The sequence below is a fragment of the Rhineura floridana genome, chromosome 1 (genome assembly GCF_030035675.1).
Source record: "Rhineura floridana isolate rRhiFlo1 chromosome 1, rRhiFlo1.hap2, whole genome shotgun sequence".
In the NCBI taxonomy this organism is placed as follows: domain Eukaryota; kingdom Metazoa; phylum Chordata; class Lepidosauria; order Squamata; family Rhineuridae; genus Rhineura; species Rhineura floridana.
In genome coordinates, this window is record NC_084480.1 from 170,604,195 (window position 1) to 170,623,618 (window position 19,424).

Here is a 19,424-nt window from a genome sequence, read left to right on the forward strand (position 1 = left end):
GTGTTACCTGCAGATGTCCTGATTGGTTGCCGTAACAGATGTCTGAGAGAAGTTGCGAGGAGCAGAAATAGAGGCTGAACTGCCACACTGGAAGATAAAATAGGTATTTTTCCAGGTAAGTGTGTTTCATCTAACACTATTCTCTTGTTTGCTAGAATACATGAGAAGTGTTACACCAACACAGATGCTTGGAATATTGACAGATATATGTACAAACAGAAAAAAAGGTAGCAGTGAGGTTATGTCTCTAGAAAAAAGCCATTATGTTATTGGTGAAGCCTCTGCCCCCTCACCTTTTGACAGTAAGCATGGAATTAGTGATTTGACCTGAAAATAATATTACCATTAAAGGTGCCAGAGGTAATGTACAACCCATAATTTCTTGCGTATCATGTATTTATTTCCTATACCAAACTTCTCCAAAGCCCAACGTAAATGTTCCACTCCAGATAATCAAATGTTTTCTCAACACCTATGAACAGCAGTCTTTTGTCATTTTAGGTTTTTAATTATATGAACGGTATTATTGTATGTCTTGTCAAATTGACAAATAACTACCAATAAACCCAATTTAATAATCTGAGGTGTATTTGCTAATTACAGAATTTAATCTCTTAACCAAATACTTGCCCAGATTTTAAGATTTTGGTTGAGAAGAGTTATTGGTCTACAAGATTCTGATTTAGAGAGATATTTATCTTATTTGCCTAGGACTATAAAGTTTGATATATTTCAAGTCTCTGGAAAATCTTGTTTATAACATTTAACAAATGTATCAACAAAGGATTTTTTTTACAAAAAATCTTATATTTTTTCCTTTCTGCCCTTGGAGGTTTATTAGATTTAAATTTTTAATAGTTTGTGTTATTATTTCTGCTGTTAACAGGCTCTTGTAATTTCATCTTCTTAGAATTGAAAAATGCCTTACCTTTGCTACAAAAATTATAATCTTTGCTGATAAATTCTCTGAAATAGTATCTGCTGTTGAAATTGTCTTAATTAGAGATTGTCTTAGTAATTAGTTATCTTTTTTCAGTGGTAGAGTTAAGATAGTTATTTTCTTTATCAGTAAAATAATAAGCAATTTGTCTGGCTTATTTTCTTTTGCAAATGTTTTTTGTTTAAGGAAACGTATCATCTCCATCTGAGTAGAGTATAACAGATTTAATGGCTTCCTGCCTCCTTAACGTTTTTTTAAAATTATAAGTACCTCTAGAATATATGATTTTATGCTCTCTCTTCGATAGTTTAATTTGGGAGGGGAGCTGAGCAATCCTATGACTCAAAATGTCTGGTGAGCATCATTAAGATATGTCGGAAACAGTGTTGTGATCTTGGAGGTGGTTCTCCATGCTTGGACTAGAACTCTCCAGCCTCGTAGCCCATCCAACCTCATAGTCACTTTGCCTTGCAAGCTACACACCTGCTGAAAAACAGGGTATGCTGTGGGCGGGATCCAGGGACAACAGCTTAAGCCTCCTCATGGACGCTCCCACCTACAGTCCCCAAAGTCTGGACACTCCTGGAGACAGGCATAACTAAATACAATCCCAGCCAGCTCAGTAAAAGAGAATGATACAAAAACACCCCTGCCCACTCTCAGCAAGTCCCTGACACACACACACACACACACACACACAAACGGCAGCTCTTAGGATACCTCAGAGCTCCAGAGCCAACCACAACATGGTCCCACCCAACACACAAACCAATTATGGAATATCTACCCCCCAATAAAAATGACTGACTAAATGCCTATAACTCAGATGAAAGGGCACACAGCATGGGGCTGTACCTTTCTGACACAACATCATGAGGGAAGTGGGGGGGAGGCATGTTGCTCTCCCAAGATGTATGCCAGAACACACAGATAATCCTGAGCAGCTTGAGAAGACATACCTGGCACAAACATCAGCAGGTGCCACTTTGTTGGATTTCACACCCACACACCCAAACTCAGCCAACCATCACAACGAACAAGAGAGAATTCACAAATAGGCAAAAAAACCCTTGCAGTTTAAGAGTGTACCTACAGCCAACATATATTTCTATCAAATTTTAAAAGGCAGAGAAATTGGGCAGCTATAGTGAATGCACCAGTGGAGCAGACCTCCTCTCTGAGTTATTGTACTGTCCTACAAATTTGGAAAAAGGCAATCATAATTTGGGTTGGTCTTTCACAGTCCAATCCACTTCCTGGTAACATATGCCTGACCAGATATCCCACAGCATGGATTTTTGGTCCATAGCCTTCAGGTATCAGTATCCCTGATACATAATATGTAATTGTGGGTGCACATATATTGGACTTGCATCTGCAGACAGATATTTGAGACAGTTTCTTTGCAAAATTCACAGGACTTTCATTGTAATCCATGCATCTCATATCTGACATCATGACATCATTGTGTAGCCATCATATGTAACATTGAAAGCAATGTTTCATTGCAACATTCACCTCTCCTGCAGGCTTCTGGTGTGATATACTTTCACATACAGAAAACCCCATGGCAGATTAAATTTATTTGTGGAGGTGTACCAACTGTAGTTCTTTCTGCCATGGTTCTTACAGGGGCATGCTTCAAACTGTGCTGTTGACAGTTAAGAGAGCTAGCATGTCCTGCTTGCTAGTTGTTTCAGGTGAATGCAGAGTTCCATCAGCAATGCCTGTGGAACCCATTGGGAGATAGACTAGAGTTAGTGAGATCCATTGCTTCCAGTTGGGTTTGCTTCTGAATAAGCATGGATGGGCCTGGTCTGTGAGGGCAATGGCAACACTGAAAACATGCACTGATCAGCAGAAGTGACTTGGCCCTGCCACATCATGAATGTTTGGAGCTGGAGAGGAAAAGTAGGATGGTAGGGGTTGTGTTAACTTAGGCATCCAACACTCGGGGTCTGGGTCCCGGTGACTCCATGGGGAGGACTAATGGGAATCGGTCTACACAGTACTGAAAGCCAGGGGTTGTTGAAGGCAGCTATTTGTGCTCCCAAAGACGTAGATGCCATTGAAGTGAATGGGATGAACTTCTGAGTAGGCATGCAGGGGATTGGGGCAGTGTGTTTTGGTGAGGGAAGCTACAGTACTGGGTGCTGTGTGTGATGCTGCTGCCATCTTCTGGCATCATTATACAGCCATGAGAGTGTCTGTATACTATAGATAGCATGGATTTTTCACATTCTGCTATGTTAAACTGAAAATACCCACCATGACATTCTACTGTTTCCCATAAACTAATTTCAAAACAACACCTTTGTTATGTGCTTTCAAGTCGATTACGACTTATGGTGACCCTATGAATCAGCGATCTTCATAGTCCTGAACTCAGAAATGCTTGTTTAACAACCCTCTACATTTTCATGGCAATATACAACACACTCAGAGAATCCAGAGTTCAAAACATAAAACAAGAGGAAAAAATCCAGACTCTGGATTTTTCTGACAGTGGTCTAATAATTTATTGAAAATAATTAAAAATCAGCCATGTTCACAGAATACCTGTATTCCTATTACTGCCCTTGCTCCATACTCTGACCTTCATCTTCCGCTGTTTAAAAGTTTTTAAAAATGCATGGCTGATTTTTAATTAATTTAAGAGATTTAACATTGGAGTCTATGACAGTGCAGGCATGCTCAGTAAGAACCAACTGCCAGTGTTCTAAAGGCCAGACTAAAAGCTGTTTGGCTTGGCTAATCAGGGGGCCAAACCCACGCCAGACACTTATTCCACTTTGTCTTGGCTTTCTCCAAAGAATCCTGGGAAGTGTAGTTTGTGAATGGTACTGACAGTTGTTAGGAGATACCCTATTCCCTCACAGAGCTACAATCTGATTGATGAGGTGCTGATTGTTAAACCACTCTGGCCACAGGTATTCAAAAGCATACCGCCTCCAACTGTGGAGGCAGAACATAGCCATCATGGATAGTCGCTACTGATAGCCTTATCCTCCATGGATATGTCTAATCCTCTTGAAAGCCATCCAAGTTAGTGGCCATTACTGCCTCATGTGGGAGTGAATTCCATAGTTAAACTATGTGATGTGTGAAAAAGTACTTTCTTTTCTCTGCCCTGAATCTTCCAACATGCAGATTCATTAGATGGCCATGAGTTCTAGTGTTATGAGAGAGGAAGAAAAATATTTTCTCTCTCCACTCTCTCCATGCCATGCATAATTTTATACACTTCTATCATTATCTGTTCACTGTTTGGGGGGCCTTGGCCAAAAAAGTGGTCTAGGAATAAACCAATGATGATATTTATTCTTAAAATATATGTATGTACTCAAGTTTCAGGTGTATGTAAGTAAAACAACAGCAGGAGGTTGCATTATAGCATATTCAGTTTAAATCACAAACACAATTTATTCCATCTTATGGCACTTGAGTCTCTTACATAATTGGATTAACAGTTGTATGACAGGCTAGTATGCAACAAGAAAAGCATCCTTGCCATTACATTTTTGTACCAAGAGAGGTTATACCTGTTGAAGGTCTAACTGTTACACAGCTATTAAAGAGACAGGAATCTTGCCAGAGGGGAAAAAACATTCCCTGCTCACTATTTGCTTTCCTTCTGTTCTGTCCTATCATAAGCAATTACATTTACTAAGTGGAAAGATACTGCCTTTTGACAGGCATCATGTAGGGCAGCAGCTACATTGGGGAAAAACGAGCATGCTTTATTCTTGCCAGTATTGGCATTCTTTTGCACCACTGCAGATTTCACCCATTGATACAACAAAATATTGTTTGACTCCACAAGTTTTGTTGCAGCACCTAACATTTTTACTGCAATCCTGTGAGATACACTAGGTGATCAGTTTTTATTGTTGTTGTCTGGGTATAAAACATGCAGACTTTACACAGACTTTGGGATAAGTACCATTGAACCCAGTGAACTTAGTTCAAAGTAAACATGCATAGGATCAAATTTAAAAAACTGAATTGTTGTTTTGCATATCAGACAAAATTAAATAAAAGGGAAATGACAGCCAGGGCCGGCATAACACGGTAAGCAAGGTAAGCATGGCAGGAGGATGCCATGCTTGAGGGGCGCCTCTGGCGCCCCCAAGCCCCACTGGTACGCCACTCAGACCCTCAATTCCTTGCCTTTCCGCTCCGAATGGGAAGGGAGAAGCCAGAAAACACTCCTCAGTTCCATTTTGTACTTTCTCTTTCTCTATCTTCCCTCTGCAAGCATCTATGGTGGCGGCAGCGGCGGCCCAGCCTGAGAGGACTGGCGGGCTCTTGCCACCCTCTGTGAGGCAATGAGGCACCATTGGGAGAAGGTGCAGAGTCAGCCCGTTTAGCCAGGCGAAGGCTGGTCAGCGCTCGCCAACGCCATTTGCCCACCGCCACGTCTCAGAGGAATGAGGGGACAAATGGAGAGCGGGAAGAAGCAGGAGAGGCAGAAGAAAATGCTGCCTCAGCATGCTCGGACCTGAGGCAAAAGTCGAGCAGGAGGCCCGATGAGAGGGTCTTCCCCGAGGGGAAAAGCGATGGAGGCAGGAAAGGGCTTGAGGACGGTCGTGCAGGATCAGGCGTTGTGGTGCCCGCATCCCATAATACCCGCTCATTGTTGCATCGGTGCAGGCAAGCTGAGAGGGCCTCATCCAGTCACAGAATCGCAAATACATCTCAGCTTATTTTGTCTAGTTTTTGGTCTAAAGCAGGTTAGAACCCTTCAGGTTCTCAGAAAGAATAAAAAAGACAGATGAAAAAATCTTTCCTGCATTGATGGGGGGGTGGACTTGATGGCTTTATAGGCCCCTTCCAATGATTCTAAGACTAAAAAGACAAGACGCTCCCAGCTTACAAGACACACAACATGTTTTTATGATGTTTTAAAGTGTTTTTAGTGTTTCTGTTTGCCGCCCTGGGCTCCTGCTGGAAGGATGGGATGGGTAGAAATAAAATAATAAATAAATATATAAACAGGAAAGGAACATGGGGAAAGAGAAGTTGGGAGAGGGTGAGAAGCAAATTTTGGGACTCCAGTCTTTTGAAAGTTTATAAAGTTCTTATAGAGACTGTTCTTCAGGCCCCCAGATGGGCTTTGTTGTTGTTATGTGCCTCAAGTTGATTACGACTTATGGCAACCCTATGAATCAGTTACATCCAAGAGGATATGTCGTGAACCACCCTGTTCAGATCTTGTAAGTTCAGGTCTGTGGCTTCCTTTATGGAATCAATCCAGCTCTTGTCTGGTCTTCCTCTTTTTCTACTTCCTTCTATTTTCCCCAACATGAACGCTTCCAGTCTGTGGGCCATTGTTTAGTTTTCCATATTTCATGAGACATTTTTGTCAAAATTTGGACAGATTCAGTCTCAGTAGCTTGCAGAAACTCTACTGGTATGCCATCTGTTCCTGGTGATTTGTTTCTTCCAAGTATTTTAAGAGCAGCTTTCACCTCGCATTCTAAACTTTCTGTTTCTTCATCATATGGTTCCTCCGTGAATGAATCTGTCATCCTTGCATCACTTTTATATAGTTCTTCAGTGTATTGCTTCCATCTTTTATTTTGTCAGCGTGTTCCCCTGTTGATTATTCAACAACCCTAAATGTAAATGTACTGCCTTCAAGTCAATTATGACTTATGGCGACCCTATGAATAGGGTTTTCATGAGGCTGAGAGACAGTGACTGGCCCAAGGTCACCCAGCGAGCTTCATGGCTATGTGGGGGTACTCTTGGTTTAAACTTCACTTTAATTTCTCTAATCTTTTGGAATAGGGCTCTTGTTCTACCTTTTTTGTTGTCCTCTTCTATTTCTATACAGTAACTATTGTAATAGTTCTCTTTGTCCCTACGTACTAGTCGCTGTATTGTTGCATTTAGGGTTCTGATCGTGTTTCTTTCTCCTTTTGCTTTCCTTTTATCTTTAATGATTTTAAGAGTTTTGTCAGTCATCCCTTGAGGTCTTTCTCTCTTTTTAACTAGAAGTATTGTCTTTTTGCATTCTTCCCTGATAATCTCTCTGAGTTCAATCCATAGCTTTTCTTCTTTTCTCTATCAACTAAGTTTAAAGCCTCAAATCTGTTCCTTATTTGATCTTTCTATTCTTCTGTGATATTATTTAAACTGTATTTTGGCATTATGATTGCTTTGTTCTTCTTTAGCTGTACTTTGATTTTCGATATTAGCAGTTCAATTATAAAAGGTAAGGGCGCCAATTTATAATTTGCAGTGGGGCGCCAAACATGCCAGCACCGGCCCTGATGACAGCAAGATATGTTGTTGAACCAATTGATAGTGTAGTGGCCACACTGCTTTAAAATTAAACATACAATGTAAATGACCAATTGCCAAGAAAAACCAACACGATCACATCTGATTTGAAAACAGGAAACTTCCAAAAAGTGAGGGGATTAGTTTTAAGGAAGTTGAAAGGCAAAGTAAGAGGGACAAATCACTCCAAAATGCTTGCGAGTTGTTTAGAAGCTCAACTGGAGTGTATATTGCAGCTCAGGAAAGAAACCACTAGGGACAAGAGGATCCCAGTGTGGTTAATGAGCAGAATCAAATATGCTATTAGAGGTAAGAAGGCTTCTTCAAAAAATGGAAGCCTTGTCCAAATGAGGAAAACAAAAAAGAACATAAACTTTGGTGTAAGAAATGCAACCAAATAATAAGAGATGTTAAAAAAAGAATTCAAGGAACACATTGCTAAAAACAATAAAGAACACCAGCAACTGAAACATTGCTAAAAACAATATTGCTAAAAACAATAAAGACCACCAGCAAATCTGAAAGTACAGTAGTAGCAGGAGACTGTCTATGGAGGCTGTTGGACCCTTGGATGACAAGGGAGATAAAAGTATGTCAAAGGAAGATAAGGAGATTGCCAAGAACTCGAATGAGATCTTTGCCTCTGTCCTTACAGCAGAAGATATAGGGCATCTCTCTGTACCTGAACTAACATTTGCAGGAAGGAAGTCTGAGAAACTGAGGTAGATAGTGTGGTGACCAAAGACTAAGTTCTAGATCTATTAGACAAAATAAAAACTGACAAATCATCAGGTCCAGATGGCATCCACCTGAGAGTTCTCAAAGAACTCAAATGTGAAATGCTGGACTGGGGGCATGTGGTAGACTGAGAGGAGTCCCTTCAGCCTGCTGTGCTGGCTAAGCTGGCCTCCCACCAGCCACCACCACCAACAGTGCCATGTCACTCCCTCATGTCATGTCCCTTTCTATCTGCCAAATGTGTGGGTGGTTGAAAGTGCTGCTAGTGGAATGCTCACCGTTGGCAGCCAGCAGAACACCCTGGACATTCTGGGGATGGGGAGTGGGAGGGGCTAAGCTGGCCTGAAATCTGTTGGACCCTGATCTGGTTTCAGAGTCAGAACACTGTGCCAGCTCCAGGATGGGCACAGCAATCTTCTTGCCCTCCCACTTTCTGGCATGGCTGCTATGCACAGCAGGACTGTGGATGTGGCCGTGTTCCCGTTGCTCTGTACATCTCCAACAGGGAGGATTTGTATTCTGTAAGGAAAGCAGGTGCCTTCAATATATAAAGTTTGTATATTAGTCACAGTGGAGATTGGACTGCTCTGCCACCCTGTTGTGCTGGACTGGGTGTGTGCAGTGCATGGTGACTAATCCTGTCTGTGGTAATATAAAAGTGGGATCTTACAGTTAAAGATAATATAAAAATACTGAGTCATCACTGTCTCTATTACCCATTTTTAGAGGAATCAGAAAAGGGGGTAAGTCCCAATAAAGTAAGTCAGACTGAACAGTGTGGATACGTGTACACTGTTCCCAAACAGATGTAGTTTTCTCAACCAAATGCCTTGTCATGCAATTATTGGCTCTTGAAAGGGGCTGGAGGGGGCTACCACCCCTTGAACACTTCAGTTGTTGCTCATAAAACTTGCAGTTTTACTAATGCCACAACTTTTGTAAGATGTCCAGACAGCCAAACTTTTTGTACCTTACTTTCTAAGAATTTTAACACAGGTTCTTTGAAAATTTGAGCGAGGCTGTGATTGCAGCTTAGAGTCAGGTGCAGGGCCAGCAATATACATGCATGTGTGTGCGCACGTGTGTGTGTATTTAAAACAGATACTGTTTAGTCAGACTTAATTCAGGCATTTATCTAGGTGATGATGGGAGTTGTAATCCAAAGCATCGTGAAAGAACCAGGTTGGTGCTGGTTAATGATCATTAATAAAGAAATGATTTTTATATAGAATTCTCCTAGGACTTCCCAGAAGGATTGCTCTGCCTGTGGTTGCCTCTGAGATGAGCTCCGTCTCAGAGGAAGCTTTTTCAGTTTTAAAACCAGTCTAGAGGACCTGACTGGTGCAAATTATTTCTTCCAGGCAAGGGAGAAACGAAGAGTTTATCCACAGAGCTTCGTTGAGTTGTTGGTGGCTGGAATTCATTAGGAATTCCTGTGAAAGAAGGCACAGCCAACAGCTGCGGACGGAGTCAGGACTTCAAACAAGCTCAACTGATTAAGCGAGACGTTTAATACAACGGATTTTAATGGGCGAGCATTCTTCTGTCTAATCTTATCATTTGGTTTAAACTATTACAGTAAAAGAGGTTTGTTTAAGATTCAGCAATAATAAACCCTGGGAGAGTGATAATTTTCTCCTTTATATAAAGAACTAAGGAGGTAGAGGAGAGAAAGAAAATCTAAACGACTTAATTTATTTCTTCTTATTGCAAAGAGCTGTTTTGTTTTTGGACATTATAAAGATACAAACAGATGAGGGGTAACGTATCTGTTGAGAAGAATTGGATCTAATTAGGTTTGGGACTATTTTCTCTGGACTACTTTCCTTGGAGGAATCTGCTTCTCGTATAGGTTACTATTTGTTCTGACGCTGTGAAATGGATTCGCATTGCATTATTGGATATGCAGGAGATAAGTGATGTTAATGGGCTTGGAACATTAACCCTCCTGTTGCTGGAAAAAAAAGAAATTGATTGCCTTTTTGGCTGTGGAATAGTGGTTACGATTCGAAATCTAGAAACCTCAGTTTGCATTTAAGATGGCATCCAGGAAGTCCAAGGCTTTGGAGCGAAGAGGATCAACTGATATACAGGAAGGGGTTTCTTCCTCAGACATGTTGCAGAAAATAATGGATGAGATCAAGATAATGAGTAATGATTTGAGACAAGAAATGAAACAAGACAGACAAGAAATAAAAGCTGAGTTTGGTAAAATGAAACAGGAACTGGAAGATATAAAGGATTATATGAGAAAAGAGATGGATGAGATTAAAGATACAATTGGACAAGTAACAGAGGATGTAAAAAAAGTTAAAGGAAAGATGCAAACCTTAGAAAATAAAACAGATATACTAAATGTGGAATCAGAAAAAGAGTTGGACTATACGGCAGTGATGGAACTTAGAGATAAGGAATATTGCTTGAGATTTAGAGCAATTCCTGAGGAAATAGGTGAAAATATTAGAGATAAAGTGGTTAATGCCTTGGTAAATTTTTTGGACTGGAATGAAGATCTGATGGAATTTGAGATAGATAAAGGTTATAGAATTAATTCAAGATATGCTACAGTGAAAAAAGTCCCAAGAGATGTGCTTGTTCATTTTGTAAAGAAGAGGACTAGAGATATGGTTCTACAACAACATTTTAGTACTCCATTTAAAATTGATGACAAGGAAGTTTTTGTGATGAAAGAAATCCCTATTAGACTTCTACGTAAGAGAAAAGAATATGCCTTCTTTATAGAAAAACTTAAACAATGTAAAATTCAATTTAGATGGGATGTACCAGAAGGAGTAATCTTTACATTTAAACAACAGAAGTATCGATTGAATACGGTGCAGAAAGCAAGAGAATTTATGAAAAAGGCTTTCAAAGATATGGAGGAAGATAAAATTAAAGGTATGGAAATAACCCATGTGAAGCAGGGTCAACAAGACTATGTAGAAGAAGGGAAAGAAGATGAAGGTTCACTGGGAGCAATAGGCACAGATTTTTCTAAACTACATGCTTAAAGATGGATTATAAATATTTATCCTGGAATATAAATGGAGCTAATACTCCTCAGAAGAGAAAGAAAGTGTTTCACTATTTGAAAAAATTAAAATTGGAGTTCCGGTTTGACCTTCTTCCGGTTAATTGCTATCTTCTCAGCTCCGGTTTGTTTCTCTTTTAATTTATTTTTACATAATTTTTACTTGGGCAGATTTTATCTTACTTTGGCTAAACTTTTCCTTAGTCTACAAGGAACATCTGATCGTTAACAACCCCGTTTTACTGCAGTTAATCCTTGTTTTATGGCTCCTCTCACTCCGTGGAATTATAAATCTTAAAAACCTTCAAAGAACTTTAAAACTCTCAAGCTTTGACAGCCTATTAACCTCTTAGTCTTATAATCTCTAATTAGTGTGATTTATACAGCCACTTGAACAGAACGAAGCAACTTTGTAGACCCCAACATACAAGAACCTAGCCACCAAAATTGCCTCCTCCAACTCTGGCAAGCTCTATATATTTCATTAACCTACACTTTATGCTCTTATAACAGCCTAAGCAGAAGCCTCTTTTACCCCCTGGAAGCTTACTCAATGGATACTATAACACCAAGTTTACGACAATCCAAAATTACAAACTTCTTCCTGCCTTTACAAGGTTCATCCCCCGAACTCACGCAGCTATCCTTAAAGCCACAAGCAAACATCGAGCAAATTGTAGCACATGATTGGACTCTGCAACACCTTTACACGGATAATTCTTTCATGAAATCATCTATGGGTAAATCTTTGGCAGACGAGCTACAAGAAGCTGGTTTTAATAATGCGTCAATCCTATACAATTCAACGACTCCATCTTCTTTCCTAACAATTGACTCCTTAAGTTTGACTAATGGGCTGATAACCCCCCCTAGTGAATTGAGAAAGGAACAGCCTTCTCCAGCACGGATTACAACACAGACAGAGCACTCAGCTCTACTAGATGAATTGAAGCTTGTGAAAACATTTATCTCTGAAACAAATCAATTACTTACCACACTAGTGCAGTCGTTTTGCTCATTGACTTCCTTACCAAAAAACAATCAAATTACTTCTGTCACCTCTATAGGATCACAAACCCAGAAGAATGAAACCATAAAAAATCCAACAAAATCAAATCAAACTAAGAAACCAAAAAATATTAAGAACCCCAAAAAGGCTAACTCAAACAAGCTGAATTATAAACTACTTTTTAAAATACTGGACTCTCAAAAGGCTCCAGCACCTTCCAACCAAGTGCCTACGAAGAACAGGAAAATTCCTTGTCACTCAAACTTGGACCACTCTGAAGCACTCATGGCAGGAGGCTATTGTTATCCCTATTTTTAAAAAAGGCGATAGAGAGGATCCATCTAACTATCGACCAATAAGCCTCCTACCAGTAATAGCCAAGCTCTACGCGTCATATCTGAAAGAAAAGCTCCAGCAATGGATGAATGAACAAAATATACTTGGCAAGGAACAAGTAGGATTCAGAAAAGGCTCTTCGAGCCTGGACCACTGCTTGATTCTACAACACCTAGCTGAAAAATATAGTAAACAAAAGGGAAATGGACTATTTGTTGCCTTTATAGACTTAAAGGCGGCATTTGATTCAATCCCCCGCGATATTCTTTGGGCAAAATTATCCACCTCTTCAATTGATAAAAGACTTTTGTTTCTGATTTTCCAGCTTCACCAACAAACTTCCTTGCGTATCCGTTGTGGAAAAGAGGGAGGGCTATCAAATTCTATTCCCACTGAAAAAGGGGTCAGACAAGGTTGCATACTCGCGCCGTTCCTTTTTAACCTGTTCCTAAATGATCTGAACGAAAGCTGCCTTTCCCGCGATTTTCATTCCCCTAAGCTAGCAGATGTGCCATGTCCCCTCTTACTTTATGCTGACGATGCCGTGCTCCTTTCATTGTCAAAAGTAGGTTTAAAACGCACTTTAAAGGCTTTTATGTCGTACTGTGCAGTGAATCATCTGAAAATCAACTTTGACAAAACAAAAATTATGGTTTTCTCCAAGCGAATAAGTACTCCACTTTGGATTGTAAATAATCATTCTATAGAACAAGTCTCACATTACAAATATCTTGGAATAAATTTCCATTCCTCAAAGAATTGGGCTTTCCATATAAAAACAACCTTAAGGCAAATAAAGTATTCCCTAAATAGTTTGATTCGATTTTTCTATTATAAAGGAGGACAATTTATCCCTGCGATTTTGCAAATATTTAAAAGTAAAATTATCCCACAAATTCTATACGGAGCCCCAATTTGGATTCACTCCTGGGACCCCTCAATTGAAGTAATTCTATCTTCCTTCTTAAGACGTTTATTAGGAGTTCCCAGATGCGTGCCCTCGGCGGCTCTCAGATTGGAATGCGGTTTTCTATCAATGGAATGTCAGGCTTGGCTGACAACCGTTAACTACTGGGTTAGAATTGCATCCGAATCCACGCCCAATCTAATAACTCTACTCTGGAATGACAATTGCCATTCCAAATGGAATTCCAAACTGGAATCGAAATTATGCCATATAGGCCTCTCAAAAGAGAATTTAAGATCTCAACCTCCTAAAGATGCATTAACAATAATCCGCTCAAGAATCAAGGACATCGATTATCAGATAACATTTACCCAAGCGTCTAAAAGATGTTCTCCACTATATCTGAATTTGAATCTCCCCCCTGAAAAATTAAGTATATACTTAGATCACCTCACAATCCCCAAATTTCGACAAGCGTTTTCAAAAGCAAGATTCAATGTTCTATACTCAGCGATTCTCGAAGGGAGGTTCAAGGGGATCTCATATGAACAACGCATATGCCCTTGTGGTATAGATATAGAAACTCTCTCCCATAGTCTTTTTGCTTGTCCCCTGTATTCACAACTTCGATCCAAATATCTCAAAGATCTACTGCTAAAAATTTCCCATAAGTCTCCAGAAGCATCAGTTGCATACCTACTATCTGGTACTGATAAACAAAACACCATGCAAGTTGCTAAATATGTTTATGCAATCCAACAGAAACGTAAGGGCCTCTCCCAGCACTAATCTTCAAATTCTGTTAACAACAGCCTTCCTAAAGTTATATTATATGCTCATCATTATGTACTATCTTTCTTTTGTATCACCCTCTCCTATGGGTCTATCGACTGTAAATAACGATTTGATTTGAAAAAATTAAAATTGGATATAATTTGTTTACAAGAAACCCACATTAAGAAGAAGGACTCTAAATATTTGATTTGTAAAAACTTAGGGGAGTTTATCTCGGCTGGATTGGAAAAAGTAAATGGAGTTGTTCTTTATATTAATCCACAATTGTCTCCTAAATTAGTATTATCGGATGATAGTGGTAGATTTGTGGGGGTCGAAATTATTTTACAGGGTATAAAATCGTTGATAGTGGGTATTTACGCCCCAAATGAAAGTAAAGAGAAGTTTTATAGGGGACTTATGGAAAAATTGTTAGACTTCTCATATGATTATTGGTGTGTTATGGGAGATTGGAATGGGGTAATTTCACCACAAATTGACAGACTCTCTGAGAAAAAAATTAGAGAGACACAGGGGAAACTTCCGAAGATATGTTTTGAGTTAATGGACAATTTAGAATTGGTAGATACTTGGAGATATATAAATGATAATGCAAAGGAATATACCTATTTTTCAGAAAGACATAAAGCCTTCTTGAGGATTGATATGATTTGGATGTCCAAAAACTTAGTGAAAGATATTTCCAAGATGGATGTATTACCAAAAACTTTTTCTGATCATAACCCTGTGATATTAACTTTTAAAAAGAAGAACCTTGGGTTTAGATGGAGATTAAATGAGTCTTTACTACAGAATGATAAAGTAGTACAAAAATGTAAGAAGAAATTAAAATAGTTTTTTGAACATAATTTAAATAAAGGAACAGATGAAGTTATTGTTTGGGACACAAGTAAAGCATTTATGAGAGGTTATTTTATTCAATTTAATTCTGAAATAAAAAAGAAGAAACAACAGAAAATGCAATTAATTTTGGACGAAATAAAAAGAAAAGAGGAAGAATTGAAAAAACATCCAACTAAAGTTTCGATTGTGAGTCAAATTAAAATGTTACAGAATCAAGTATCAATGCTGACAGTTGGAGAAATTGGAAAAAAAATAACTTTTGCCAAACAAAGGAATTTTGAATTTGCAAACAAACCAGGGGAGTGGTTGGCATATAAATTAAGAAAAGAAAAAAAATCTTATTTTAAAGATACAAGAAGGAGATAAGATGTTGACAGATAATGTAAAAATTCAAAAGGTTTTTCATCAATATTATTCGACTTTGTATAAATGCCAAGAAATTCCCTCTGAAAAGATAGATGAGTATTTATTTAAACAGAATTTGCCTAAAATTAAAGACTTTCAGAGACAAGTTGTTAATGGTCCTATTAGAGTTTATATAACACCAGAGGTCAAGTCTCTAAAACAAGTTATATCAACCTATCCCTATTCAGCAGATTCTTTGAATAAATTTCAGAAATTAATTATGCTTTTACAATCGACACTATATGAGTATTCCAACAAAACTCCGAAAGAGGGATTACAGAAATCAAAATCATGGTTTGATCAGGATTGTATTAAGATCAAAAAACAATTAAGGGAAACTTACCAATTGTATAGGTTGTCAGGCTCTCAAGAAGCAAATTTAAAGCAAATGCTAACTGGTGGGCACCGGTGTTGGCAGCATTATTCTCACACATTGACTCTACTATGACCATTCCGGAAGACTGGGGAATGGCAACGGTTATCCCCATTTTTAAAAAAGGCTCTAGGTCAGATCCAACAAATTATAGACCAATAAGTCTTTTAAATGTAATAAGCAAAATATATGCGGCTCACTTACATAACAAATTAATTGCATGGTTAGAGCAGGTAGATTTATTGGCCCCAGAACAGGCAGGTTTTCGCCCAAAAAGATCTGTAATAGATCATATATTAGTATTGCAACATATTATTTCTAAATATGCACAGAGGAAGGGAGGTTTTCTTTATGTAGCATATATAGATCTGAAAGCTGCATTTGACTCGATATCTAGAGCTCGGCTGTGGTCTAAGTTATACAACCTATTTTATTTATTTTATTTATTTAATTTAATTTATATACCGCCCGAAGCCCGAAGGCTCTCTGGGCGGTGTACATAAAAGGTAAAAGCAAGGACAATATATAAATACAATAAATAACCTAGGATTGGATAGACGTTTAATATCATTGATGCAAGGCCTATATAGAAACACAACGCTCCAAGTTAGATGTAACACCCAAGGTCATCTAACTAACCCCATATTAACTACTAAAGGGGTGAGACAAGGATGTATTTTATCGCCCTTGTTATTTAACCTATACATTAATGATGTTATAAAGAACCTAGCTCTATGCTATCCATTCGCCAATGCTGGCCAATACCCCTAGAAACACCCTTTTATATGCAGATGATCTGGCTCTGTTATGAAGAACATCGGTTGGATTAAAGAGGTTATTAGGAGGATTAGCCCAATACTGCCATACTGAGGTCTTAGAGATAAATTATCAAAAAACCAAGGTAATGGTATTTAGTAAAAAAAGATTGAAACATCAGTGGCTATTAGATGGTAAGCCAATAGAGCAGGTTAAATCATTTAAATATTTAGGCTTTACCTTCCAATCTTCAGGTAGCCATCGCCATCATATAAAATCGATATTGCTGAATGCAAGAAAAACATCAAAATCGCTGATATCTTTCTATTACTCTAATGGAGGACAACTGATTGCTCCTGCCATTAAAGTGTTCAAAGCGAAAATTATCCCTCAACTAACCTATGGCATGCAAGTAACAACAGAGGATAAATTTAATGACCAAGAAGCTGTTATGACCTCTTTCATACGGACAAGTATGGCAATACCATCCTGTGTCCCAAATTGCGCAATCCGACTTGAAACAGGTCTACAATCAATGGAGTCAATTATTTGGACACTGAGAATTAATTATTGGTTAAAACTGGCTCTAGAACCACAAGGATTAGCTCCACTCATCCTTAATGACAATTTTAAATCAACTTGGAATATTTTAATTCAAAATAAATTACAATATCTAGGTTTCTCCATGCAATCTATTAAGCAGATGGGAATAGAATCTGCCCGCTTAAATGTAAAACAACGATTAAGAGATATTGATCATCAACATCATATTGCACAAGCAAAAAGATACAGACATAATGTAAACTTTTTTATACCAATGTCATATTTATCAAACCTGTGTACGGCTAAATATAGGAAAGCTTTTACTTTAGTTAGATTGAATATTCTTCCCTCTGCCCTACTTGAGGGCCGATACAACAAAACACCATATGCAGAACGACTCTGCCCCTGTGGAAAAAGGGAGGTGGAATCGAATGCCCATGTGCTCTTAAGGTGCCCTTTTTACGACCAAAAGAGACTACAACTAATCTTTCCACTCTTAGCACCATATGCTCTAAAATCTGAATCCGCCCAATTGAATTATTTATTAGATTATAACGACGAGACAACATTAGCAGTAGCAAAATTTACTCTAGCAGCTATATCAGAGAGAAGATCTAAAATTAACACTCACTACTAATTTTTTTTAAATAAAAAGGAATTAAGATAACCCTAGAACATTTATCACAGACAATCATTTAGTGGTCCCTTTGACCTAAAGTCAAGTTTAATTGATTATATGAGATGTTGCTGAATATTAAAGGGGGGATGTCTTTTTTATACTGAATGATGGAATTTGTAAATTAAGATTTTATATTTTTATATTAATTGTAAAATGCTCTTGGATATGCTGGTCATGTGACCACAATAAACTTCATTCATTCATTCAATGGTCCTATTACGTTAAGAGAGTTATCTGAAGCCATAAGTAAAGTTAAATTAGGAAAGTCACCAGGACCTGATGGATTATCAGCAGGGTATTATAAATGTTTAGAGGAGGAGCTTTTATTACCCCTACAGTATATAATGAATTCGATTCTGAATGAGGGGAAAATACCTGAGAGTTGGAAAAATGCTAATATAACATTAATACCTAAAGAGAAACAGGACTTAACTATAACAAAAAATTACAGACCGATATCTTTATTGAATAATGATTATAAATTATTTACAAAAATTTTGGCAGAAAGAATGAAAATAGTATTGCAACAATTTATTCAGGAAGACCAATCAGGCTTCTTGCCCAAAAGACAAATACGTGATAATATTAGAAATGTTCTGAATGTATTGGAATATCTAGAACAACGAAATGACAAAAAAGCTGCTTTGATTTTTTTGGACACGGAGAAAGCGTTTGACAATTTGAATTGGAAATTTATGTTTAAGGTCCTGGAACAAATGGATTTTGGATAAAACTTTATTAAATGGATTAAGTCGATTTATACATCTCAGAAGGCACAGATAATTATTAATGGGGACTTAACGGAATCATGTGAAATACAAAAGGGTACAAGACAGGGATGTCCGCTATCTCCCCTTTTGTTTATCTTGGTTTTAGAAGTGTTGCTTAGAGATATAAGGAAAGATGAAAGGATTTCGGGCTTAAAGGAAAAAAAAGAAGTATATAAATTGAGAGCATTTGCTGATGATTTGATGCTTGTATTAGAAAACCCAGTGGAAGGAATCAATGTATTGATGGATAAATTAAAAGAGTTTGGACCGCTAGCGGGCTTTAAAATTAACAATCAAAAAACAAAGATGTTGGTGAAAAATCTATCTATGCAAGAACAAAAAGAGTTAATTGATAAGACAGGATTTACAATAGAGAAAAGGGTGAAATATTTAGGTATTTTTTTGACAAATAAAAACTCAAAGTTGTTTTATAATAATTATGAAAAATTATGGGCAGAGGTCAAGAAAGATATGTTAAGATGGGGCAAATTACAGTTGTCACTAATGGGTAGAATATCCAGAGCTTGGAAAAGTTACTTTTTTGAACTGCAACGCCCATCAGCCCAATCCAGTGGCCATGCTAGCTGGGGCTGATGGGAGTTGTAGTTCAAAAAAGTAACTTTTCCAAGCTCTGATATCTGTGATAAAACTGAATGTATTGCCGAGAATGATGTTTTTGTTTCAAACGATACCTGTAATATTCTCTGATTTACCATTTAAAGAATGGCAAAAAGATATCTCCAAATTTGTATGGCAGGGGAAAAAACCAAGAATTAAATTTAAACTATTACAAGATTCTAAAGAAAGAGGAGGATTGGGATTACCGAATCTGATACTTTATTTTGCCGCTTGTTGTTTAGTTTAGATAAAGGAATGGATTTTATTAAGAAACAGAAGATTATTGGATCTGGAGGGCTATAAATTGAAGTGGGGATGGCATGGATACAAAGTAAAAGCTAATGCGGATTTTAATAATCATTTTATAAGACGTCCTTTGTTGAAAATATGGAA

At 38.0% G+C, this 19,424-nt stretch overlaps 1 protein-coding gene across 6 annotated transcripts in view; it reads right to left on the reverse strand.

Moving 5' to 3' along the window:
• The window catches only part of LOC133364609 (E3 ubiquitin-protein ligase MARCHF8-like), an 82,223-nt gene that overhangs the window by 27,990 nt on the left and 34,809 nt on the right, over positions 1–19,424 (reverse strand). For 5 of the 6 annotated variants that reach the window (XM_061585558.1, XM_061585557.1, XM_061585561.1 and 2 more), the window contains one exon: positions 8–87. In XM_061585558.1, the coding sequence (XP_061441542.1) occupies positions 8–87 (80 nt within the window). Of the gene's footprint in view, positions 1–7; positions 88–15,869; positions 15,925–19,424 lie in introns of those variants that run through there. The other variant, XM_061585562.1, reaches the window with a different exon arrangement.